Source organism: Fusarium oxysporum, chromosome IV, assembly GCF_013085055.1.
Source record: "Fusarium oxysporum Fo47 chromosome IV, complete sequence".
NCBI classification, from domain to species: Eukaryota; Fungi; Ascomycota; class Sordariomycetes; order Hypocreales; family Nectriaceae; genus Fusarium; species Fusarium oxysporum.
In genome coordinates, this window is record NC_072843.1 from 1,017,038 (window position 1) to 1,027,506 (window position 10,469).

At 49.2% G+C, this 10,469-nt stretch overlaps 3 protein-coding genes across 3 annotated transcripts; all 3 read right to left on the reverse strand.

The window, feature by feature from the left end:
• Window positions 1-37: 37 nt before the first annotated feature.
• On the reverse strand, window positions 38-734 carry FOBCDRAFT_27774 (uncharacterized protein). Its single transcript, XM_059611548.1, has one exon. It carries the CDS (start codon window positions 459-461, stop codon window positions 81-83), a length of 381 nt encoding a protein of 126 aa, XP_059467063.1. The 5' UTR covers window positions 462-734; the 3' UTR covers window positions 38-80.
• FOBCDRAFT_27777 (uncharacterized protein) lies at window positions 492-4,564 on the reverse strand. Its single transcript, XM_031179779.3, has 6 exons — window positions 4,317-4,564; window positions 4,226-4,256; window positions 2,836-4,095; window positions 962-2,785; window positions 779-912; window positions 492-727 (listed from the first exon to the last, which is right to left on the reverse strand). Exons 1-6 carry the CDS (start codon window positions 4,401-4,403, stop codon window positions 581-583), a joined length of 3,483 nt encoding a protein of 1,160 aa, XP_031045666.2. The 5' UTR covers window positions 4,404-4,564; the 3' UTR covers window positions 492-580.
• Window positions 4,565-9,036: 4,472 nt separating this feature from the next.
• FOBCDRAFT_220139 (uncharacterized protein) lies at window positions 9,037-10,223 on the reverse strand. The gene is made up of 2 exons (XM_031179778.3): window positions 9,819-10,223; window positions 9,037-9,750 (listed from the first exon to the last, which is right to left on the reverse strand). The coding sequence occupies exons 1-2, from the start codon at window positions 9,931-9,933 to the stop codon at window positions 9,242-9,244; spliced, it is 624 nt and encodes a 207-aa protein (XP_031045665.2). The 5' UTR covers window positions 9,934-10,223; the 3' UTR covers window positions 9,037-9,241.
• Between the last annotated feature and the right edge of the window lie 246 nt (window positions 10,224-10,469).

Genomic DNA, 10,469 nt, shown 5'->3' on the forward strand with positions numbered 1-10,469 from the left:
GCTCTTCAACATGATAGGTCGGGGTAGTTGCGTGGAATATATACGATCAATAATCTTGGATCATATGGTGTTGATATATGTTACAAACCCGACGAAACTGGCATCAACAAGGGCATGAAAGAGATACAACCATCACTCTCGTCAGAGAGCGTGAAGAGTATAAAGAGCCGTCCTACCGAAAAGAACCTCTGACCCCTTTTCATCAACGTACAAAGATAACCAATACTCCTCCCTGCCTGCCATAAACCATCCTCAAAACCACCATCACCATATGCACAAGAAATTTGCCGAAGTAGCCACAGCCAAGCAAGCAGGCAAACAAACAAGCAAGCGTGAGAGAAAAAGAATTGGATATCATTAAATGTCCTGGCACAAAAAACGCCCTGCGGGTTGGATGACACATGCAAGCGAACCCAGCCTGGGAGCTTGAGAATCCAACAGTGCCCAAGTAATCCTTTCATGACAACCTAGATCGTGTTCATTCGTTGGGAGCGAAGCCCAAGAATCCACGACTTGGAGGTCTCGTTAAAAAGTCGATACAGTCTTCATAAGCCCTTTCCGTATAGAGATCTCGAGCTCCCTAAGCATCCTCGAAGATCGTGTTACTGTTCTCAATGACAAACTGTATCGCAAGGTTCTTCGCGTGCATGTCCGTCATCTCGCGCTCAAGGCTCGTGTCACGCATGATGGTAGGCGCAAACACAACAGCTAAGTTCTTGGGAGACATCTAACCAACTGTTAGTGACTGTAGACGAGAGCAATAGTCAAGGCAACATACCAAGTTCTCAGGTTCACGTTGAGCAACACGTGCAAGATGGAACATGAGGAATTCAAGACAATCACGATGCCTTTGAGGCATCGAAGCAAACGTCTTACGTAGGTGATCGCTTCGTTCCGTTTCATCAACAATAGCTGTAGGCTGTTAGCAGTCCGTTATCTGAAAAGTCATGAACAAACTCACCATTTGATTCGAGAACTCGCTCATACACGTCAAATGTGAGCAAGGGGATAGGAAGTTTGCGGAAGTATTGCTTCAGCACACTGGTAACAGCAGTGATATCCAGGTCCGGATCTGAAATATCAAAGTTCTCATCCTTACTGAAGCCATCCTTGATCATATTGACTTGAGAGTTGCCACCGGTCTTTCGGTAGATACCCTCCTGGTCCATTCCTCTTAGTTCCACCTCTTCGATACATCTTGTGACCACGCTAGGAATCTGTCGGCGCTCATGGTCGGCTCGCTCTGCGAGATCAGATCCAAAGAGAACCGTGGCAGGCTCAGCTGCGTCAACGTTGTTCATAGTGCCTGCAGAGCCGGACTTGGGCATGGCGTTCTTCTTGCCGAAGAATCCAAAGCCTTGTCGTTCACGCTCACGCTCTTCTTGTCTCTTGGTTAGCGCTGCAGCTGTACTGTGCTTGTCATGCGAGTTGACGCCGTTAGAGGGAGGCCCAGCAGGTGCTTCGACTTGGGCCACAGTCATATTGTAAGGCATTCCAATGTTCTCTCCGCTCAGCTGGCCCTGTTGCTGCATCCTCTCACGGTCGTTCTGGAATGCGACGACAGCTCTGTTGACACCCTTGGCCACACCTTGGGCCAATCCCTTGGAACCCTTCTTCCAGTTGAACTTCTTGGCTTGACCCTTTCGAACCTGAACCACAGTTGGTCCGGCTTCGACGATGGGCTCTTCATCAGCAGGAACCAGAGTAGCACCCGTTGAGAGACTAGCGGCATCGAGGTTAAGGGAAGAGTTGTTCAGGCCGCCCTTGCCTGGTCCGTAGATACCCAGACCGCCAGGAGACTTGATATCTCCTCCAATCTGTGACTTGAAGCGTTCCTGGATCTGGTGTGTCAAATCGTTATTCATGTCAGCAAGCTGTGCATTCTTCGACGACAACTGCTCAAATTCAAGCAGGGCACGGTCTCGATCCGCGATTGCTTGATCCTTCTCTTCAAACAACAGATCCCGCTCTTCGTGTAGCTGCTCTATTGCGGCTGACATGGTCTGCTTGACCTTGTCAAGCTTCTGAACAAACTCCTTGATTGCTGAATCCTCAAGATCCCGGGGATCGATAGGTGTCTTGGTCTCCTTTGCTCGTTCGACATATCCGGCCAAGACTTCCAGCTGTCGAATCATAATCTCAGTCTGGGTGTCAAGAACGGAAACTGTTTTTCGCTTTTCGACCAGCTTCTTGTTGAGGCTCTTGAGATCCTTCTCAGTAGTGAACTGCCTCTCGAGCTCCGCAACTCGCTGCTCCGAATTCCGTAGTTGCCGCTTAAGGAACGCAGGATCGTCACCTGACGCCAAAGACATGGGACTGCTGATCTCCTGTGCATGATGATCGTCGGCAACTGGTGTTCGTGGCCAGCGAGGTGACTGTGTCGCTCGTGTAGTCTCGCTAATGCTTCTGGCATGACCAGCTCTGTTCGATAGCTGGTTTGGTGACTCCACGCTGTTGGTGCGCCCATGTCTGACAGCGTTGGAAACTCTGCGGAGGATGGAAGTTGAGCCTTCGTCTGTACCTAGGATACGCGCCATGTCCTCGTCCATACTAAAGTCACCGCCGCTGCTCCATCTAGGTAACTTTGGCGAGACCTTGGGTGAGTTGCCGTCGTCCTTTGACTCCTTGCCACTAGGGTGGCCCTTGTTGTTCTGAGAGGCTGGAGGGATGGGAGCTGAACGAGGCTGCATGTAAGAATCGGTTGTTTTCTTTTGAGTGGGAGTCTGGCGAGTGGGTGTAGGGTCATCAGTGGTATCTTGTCGGTTTTGTCGATTGTTGCCATTAACTACCTTTTGTCAGTCTACTAGTTTTACTTCTGCTTAAGCGAAAACTTACCATTACGCCCTGGGGCAGCTGGAACTTCCTTTCGCGCAAGAGGCTTTGCGTTCTCTGGTCTCGAAGATGTTCTTGTTGACGAGTCCATAGATGCACGAAGCTCATCCTCGTCCATATACCTCGACTCTTGGGATGAGCGAGACGCAGGTGTGGTGGCGTTGCTATCAGTGTGTGGCAGGCCACCCTTACTAGGCCCGTTGCTAGTTCTCACAGAGTTCGTCTCTGCAGGTAAACTCGAGGACTGTGAACTACTCCTTGAGAGAAGCTTCTTGCTCTTGGGAGCCTCCTGTAATTTGAAGTCCTCCGTAGGTGCGCGGCGACCACTTGTCTTCTGGCTCTTCTCGTCGGTAGCGGGTGAGCGTTTACTAGAATCGGTTCGCGAGTTCTTGGAGTGCTTGCGATCAGGAAGCTTTGGTGCAACGTCGTGCTCCGAATAGGATGGTTGACGCCCTTTCTCCTGGAAAGCAATATGTGGTGTAGAGGTATGAGAGTCGCTTCGTTTCTCAGATGCCGGTTTTGCCGCGCTGAAATAGTCCTTCGACTTGCCTGACTCCGGTAGATTATCTGAAGTTGATTTCGGCGTTGGGTGCGGGCTTGGGTCTAAAGCAACCGAAATCATGAAGTTATCGGCATCGTTAGAAGCATTGTCGTTCCGGGTCATCATGGTTGAGTTTCGGTTGCTCCGATATGTTGTAGCAGGCAAACTTAAACCATCAGGCTTTCGTTCAGGAGAACGAGCCGGCCTGGAACTGCTCCTAGATGACGACTCGTTACGACCGTGATTTCGTGGACGAGGTGAAAGCTCTGTAGCAGTATCTGAATCAGGATCGACCCGATCGTTGGAAAAGGCATTCGGTGGAATGGCGTTGGCGGGAAGGGCGGGCAGTGACTTTTCCGTGATCATAGGTGAATGCTCTTTTTCTCTTGCTTTGGCTGCAGCTGCAGCTTTGGATTTTTTCCGTCTTCGTGCCATCAGCGTTTCGTGGCAGCCCATGCAGAAGATGCCTTGTGAAGTCCGGGCATATCGTAGGTTCTCGATTTTGCGTTTGCAGTTGCGACAGCGGAAACATGTAGCACAAAACGCCTGCTCCCCAGTCAGGATGGCTAGGTCTTCAATCTTATTGCCGCAGGCGCTGCAGCTATATGTGCAGTTGTTGCAGATGAGTGAACCATCTCCAAGAAGCAGTAGGTTCGCATCAGAGTCGAGCAGTGTGCCACAGGTATTACATCGAAAGCAGTCCAGATGCCATCGGTTACCGGCTGTCAAAAAGTCAGCTTGCCCGAGCATACGGCGGGATGATTTGCAATCTTGCGGTGAGGCGCAGATGATCATCATGGATAACAGTGGCACATCTCACTAGACCAGCTAATGCTGAAAATTGTAACGTACCTAACTCGAACGCTTTTCCTTCTTCGAGGATCTTCCAAACCTGTTAGCAAACCATTCCCCAATGTTCTTTAGGTCGAGTAGAACAGCATACCTCTCCGCAACCTTTGCAGGGGAAGACGTCGTCGGTGTCGTTGTCCATTCCAGGACTCTCCAAGTAATCCTCCACGATGCCGGCCATTGTGGGCAGTTGTGTTGAGAAGCAGCAAAGATTTGTCTTGGAACTTGGGGTGAAGCGATCGAAATGTGGTGCTCACGGCGGATACGGCATTCAAGTACGGGGTTGTTGCAGCCCAAGGTAGCAAGCAACACGACGCAGCTAAAGAGCAGGCGTCATGGACGATGTCGTAGCGGAGAGCAAAGGGGTCGGTTGGACCAAGAATCGCGGAGGAACTCGTGGGAGAATCGACGTAAAAAGGACGTTGTTGAGGCGAGCGGCGGGCGGTCGAATCGGAACGGGGTAGCAATATTTTGTTGACAGCTGTCGCACGGTAGTGCCCCTTCTATGAGGGCGACTGACAAGAACTTTGAATGGAGTTCAAAAAGTCAGGAAGCAATGACAGCCCAGCAAAGGTCAGGGTAAGATCAAGCCCAAGCCAGCACAGACAGCGAGAGAAGTCGACGGAGCCAGGCCAGGGGGCGTGTGGAGGGTTTGATGAGGACAAGGGCCCGGGTGTAGAAACGGACCAGGGGCTTCTAACGATGGATTCGCTAGAGAAACGTCGGCCAGGTTGGAGATGAACAATGCAGAAGGTTGTATTCGCAGATTCGACGCAGGAGGAAAAAGAAGCGAATGAATCTCTACGAGGGAGAGAGGCTAAGCTAAGCGATGTATGATGGGCGTTGTGTTGTATGGAGGGCTGTGTCCTGTTCGATTGGATCGGCGTATAACGGACAGAGCTGAGCTAAGTGTAAGATGGCAATGGAAGCAATGAAGAAGATGATGAATTCGGCGAAGAGAGAAGACGTAACAGAAAGAGATGACAAAGAGATTTCGTCGAAACTCCAGGTCAGGACAGGTCAAGTACAGCACATTGATAATACGACACAACAAATGGAAGGCAAGAAAGAGACAGCAGAGCAATCTGATCCGGATATGTCGTGGTCCTGGTTCACCCAAGGAGACTGAGAGGAATGAATGGAGACGGACGTCTAGTGAGGTGGGATCCGAATGTGGATGGGATGAACAGCCACTGAAGGGGAGTCCCCAGCCCCAGGGCAGCCTGGGCAGTGGGTAGTGGACCAGCCCAGGGGATCATCCACTAAACCTGGCAGGGACAGAGAAGGCAGCGAGAGGGGTTACAGCTCAGGTTCAAGGGGAGAGCCCGCCCGTGGAGGGGAGGGGACCTTGGGCCAACGCGCTAAACGGCCCCTAGTTAGCCGTTCCAGGCCTGAGCGGGTTTAGTAGCTGTGACCAGTGTTCTCCAGCCCGTCTCACCATGAAGGATGTCCATCTGTCAAGAGGAAATGTCAAAGAGAATTGAGCGGTCGGGCTTTGACGCTGGAAGAGCAGGTATTGGTAGTACATCAGGGGCTAATCTCTAATACTGTATGTACACGCAACTTCATACAGGATTCGAATTGAGTGTTGTTCGCCGATATGCTGTCAAATACGTTGCATGTCTCACCCAAGCTATCTGATAAACCTCCGACAAACAAGTTCACAGCCTTCACATGCTTGGGTCTGGTTGGATTGGATATTTTTAACTTTACCTGCTTTACAGCCTAAGTTGAATTCTAATTCCTGCAAATGCGATATGTTCGAAGCTGTCCCTGCCACTTCACGACGGCTATAACAGGGAGAATGTTCTTGGAATGATATTGACCCACGTCTCAGCAACCACCGTGTCGGAAGATACTGTAGGGCTCATGATCAGGGTCTTTTTTTTTTTAATTGGGAGCTGACGAATTGCATACGTTGTCTATGACTACGGATCGTTTGTCTGAGTGACTGAGAATTAGTTCGAGTATTGGTGAATAAGGGGGCGTTCTAGTACTCGCAGACCGTGATGCTGCAGATGCGAGGTATAAGGTAGCCAGCAACCATGTTGAGTCTGAATACATACAAGGTATGCAGATTCACTATTGGGCATCAATGGTATTTTATCCGTTCAGAGGATATACAGAACTGGGCATGATTGGCAATCTCTAACAATTACACCCATCACTAAAACTCACCTCAAATTCGTTCAATCTCCCTCTCATCTCCAGCCTCAAGACGGTCTTCAAACTAACACCCACCACCTGCAGAGACGCCTTGGCTAGCGTATGCCGCTAGACGCAAAGACCCAGGGGCAACAAACCAGGCCCCAGGGGGAACACAGAGCAAGCTTTTCTGGCTGAAGGAACAAGAGGCACACTCACACTCACGCACGCGATGTTCACGGAAAAGCCAATGCAGAAAAGAGGCGCTTGTGGCGGCCGCGGCTGGTAATGGACATTCATGGGGGTATGGATGATGGATCGAACTTGTCCTCCTCCGCAATGTCGATCCGATGACATGAACCCCGCCTGCAAGAGTAAAGATCGCTGACGACGGGAGACATTGCTTCTGTCAGATACGGAATTCACGATATGGACAGTCTGTATGGATACAAACTCTGAGAAGGGATCGTGGAGCTAGGGAGAGCTGCCGAGACACAATCCACTGACCTCCACTGCAGCTATGGAATGAAGTGAATTTCATAGACGATAGCCTGGTGGCAAAAAGACCAAAGCTTCCTTCATTCAACCGTCAAACCCTACAGCAGCTTATTAGGGTTGTGTTGCACGAGACGGACACCTGCTTAAACACGATGTTAACCTCAACGCAGCTGCAAGCAGCCATATCGTTGAATTAGGTTCAGTGCATATGTATGTCTTTGTTCATTAATGGGTAAAGCAAGGGTACGCATACATGGCAAAAAGACGGTAAAGCTCATGTCGTGTCGTGTTGCGTTGTTGTGATAAAAAAGCTCCGCTGTTTCAGACAGGGTGATTTTTCCCTTTCAGCCTTTGCGTAAGGCATTGACGAAACGCAAATCATGAAACGTGTAATGGGATGAGAGGATTTAGTCCCTTGCACTTGGTAGAATATGGATGAATGTCAGTCATGCGAGTTGAGTGTGCTCTCCATTTAGAGAGTAACATAACATAATACAACGTTAGTTGACTTTTGTTGCCATTGTTTGCTCAGTTTGCTGGCTGATATTAATGTTGTACTTGTATCTATTTTGGGGGTTCCTTCATAAGCCGGCCTCTCCTTTGTCCAATTCCATCATGAAACCCACGACCCTGGAAATATATTTGATGCACGTGTTAGAAAGGGGTATAGTCGAGTGGACATGATTGCATGGATCAGTTTCGTGAGCAGGGGTCCTCCTGATAGTGACTGGAGCATGTCACGACCACGACCACATCCCTGGAACTTTCAATCTCCTCATATGAGACGAGACACTTTGTTCAGTGAGAGTAATAAAGTACGTAAAGTAACCTTGAATACACGGCTGACAAGCATAAGCATTACACGCTCAGCCTTGAACGTTACCATTACTGCTTGCGGAAACCTCCATTTGCAACCCTCAAGATTACACAGCCTCGCGATGGATGGGTTCACCAGCTCAAGTCAAGTCAACTCTGATGTGACATGTCTGACTGATCTTCTCTTCCTTGGGTCCGATCACTTCCTTTGACAGCTGACGAGGCATATCTTGAAACTCCCGCTCCATCACCATCGCTTGTTTCAAGTTGTCAACTCTTCAACTCTTGGGCCACTTTTTCGCTCTTCTTTCCAATTCTAGCATTTTTCGCTCTACCTCCGTCATCTCATTACAAAGCCACGTAGCTTAGAAATACTTGCATTCGCCGATAACATAGAGTTTCATGTTTGATCGTCGTCGTACCCTGCGGCAGCTTCGACATAACGTTAGCCCCTTGATCTATCCGTCACTGGTAAGCGCGCCGGTAACTTACACCGGATCACCATATTCGATCTGACAGATGTAACGTTCATACCAAAGCAGGAATAGGTATATGATCACTTATATATGCTGCTAAAACCGACAAGCTTTCGGTTTTAACACACAACTAAGGGTAACTTTCCGTTATGTCACCGCCAAGTTTGTAGGGGCTCCTGGCTTGACTGTTTCAAGACCTGGAGCTGTCACTGATGGTGACAGTCATCAGCCCGCTTACATATGCTGTATATGGAAATACTCGCAAGCTAGTCCCTGTTAGATGACTGTACCATTTTATTCCAAATTGTTGATGGCCGAGGCACGAGCATAGAACAGAGTTTGGATGAAGCATCTCGAACTTGGAAGTGTCTCGTCATGTCTTCCTTCGAAACTTTGTACAAGTGAGAATGATACCAAAATAAAGGCCAAGAGTTTTCAAAAGCCAATAAGAGAGATTCACACGGACTCGACGTTGTCAAGTTGCGACCAACCCAGTCGTGGTCAACCATTGGTGGTTCGACTTAGAATTCGATATCATCGTCGGCCGCTGATATTACATGGGGCAACCTAGTAATAGCAAGCGTATATCAAGATCGGAAGTGTTCTTTGACACAAACTCATCTAAATCTCGCCTTCCAGGCACGCAGTTTCACTGGCAGGCAAACTTCAAGACAGCCTACACCCAGTTTTGGTGATCTGCTCGTAGGTACATACAATGCCTTTCACGAGATACATTGTCCTGTTGTGACTAGACCCATCGGACCCAAATATTTGTGACATGTCCATCACATCAATATGATGCAGCTTGAAACGTTGACACGGCCTCACCGTGGTCTTTCTGCAGGTACCGATCGTCCTCATACCGATGCGACCTCTGCACTGGCCTCTCTATCATGTATCATACCGCGCCAGAACCAAGAAAAGCACTTCGAAATTTGTTATTATCTGACCTTGGATTGATTCGATTATAGCGGTCATATGGTATGAAACTTGTGTGTCAACTTTTGTCTAACCCGATAACAGAACCTCTGAACGCCCTCAACGCAGAATTCATGCTTTGCTAAGCCGTTCCTCACATCGGCTTTCACTTCTCAGCAACAAGCTTCCTGACCTTATCCAGCAATAAAGAACTCTCCCTGCCAAGCTTCTTGTTTCCATTACGATCCCTCGTCTTAGCCATGGCCTTCTTGAACTTCTCCCTCTCAGCAATCTTCTGCGCCCTCTCTTCCTGTCTGCGCTCAAACTCCCGCCGCTTCATCTCAGCCTCCTCCTGGCGCTGTGCTGCTTTGGCGAGTTGCTTGTCGTAGTAGCCTGGTCGTCTGGTGCGCCGTCTGTTGCCATCACTAGTGGGCTCACCGACGGAGTTCTCTTGTGCCTTGGCTTCATCTGCAAGCATGAGCTGTCGTGTGGGATGCATCTCTTCGCCCTCTTCCTCAGGTTGCTTCTCCTCGCTGGTGCCTTCTACAGGAGCCTCATCTTGGACAGGCTCGCTCGTCTTTGGTGCTGGCGCATTTTGTTGTTCACGAGCTTTGATCTTTGCATAAGCCTTCTTGACCTTTGCCTTGTGAATCAACTCCTTCTTGACCTTTGTGACTGTGGTTGAATGTGAGTATATGAAGTGAATGAAAATTTTCAAAGGTAAGATAGGAGAGAGGACAAACCTTTTCGTCGCCAAGGACCGTCTGGTAAATTCTCTGGGCCGACTCTGAAGCCATGCTTGGGCTTCTTTGCCTCTGGAGCAGCATCGCCGCCTTCGTTTTGATGCTTGGGAGCCATGATTGTGGCTTTGTAAGTGTATGAGGATTGTCGTTGATGAGAATTGAGAAATGTCTCCACTGTCTTCGGTGAAGGAGTGGGTCTCACGCTGACCGTGACCGACACCGTAACTAACGGCACTTGTGATTTTTAGGTCGGTTTTCGGAGAGTTTGGGTGGAGCTGTGCCGTAATCTGATCAACCAAAAGTTAACCAGAGCTCACACGACTTTGCACTGTTGGACTGAACTGAACTGGACTGGACTGGACTGTTTATTTGTTGTGTAACTGACTCAAACGAATACGGCATCAACAGATAATTGGTCTACTTGTAAGTGGGCTGATGGAGGAGATGCTGGTATAACTGTTTCTGGTTGAGGATGCATTGCCAGGTCACACAAGAGAGAGTTTATACTACCTAAAATCGGGTGACTGGCTGGTTCATGGACTGTTGAGCTTCCTAAAGAGCTCAGCAATAACAAGGCACAGCACGGCTTGTCTCAGTGTTATGCTCAAAGGTACTGCGTCTGTTTCTACACGTCAACTCTGCATCACCCAT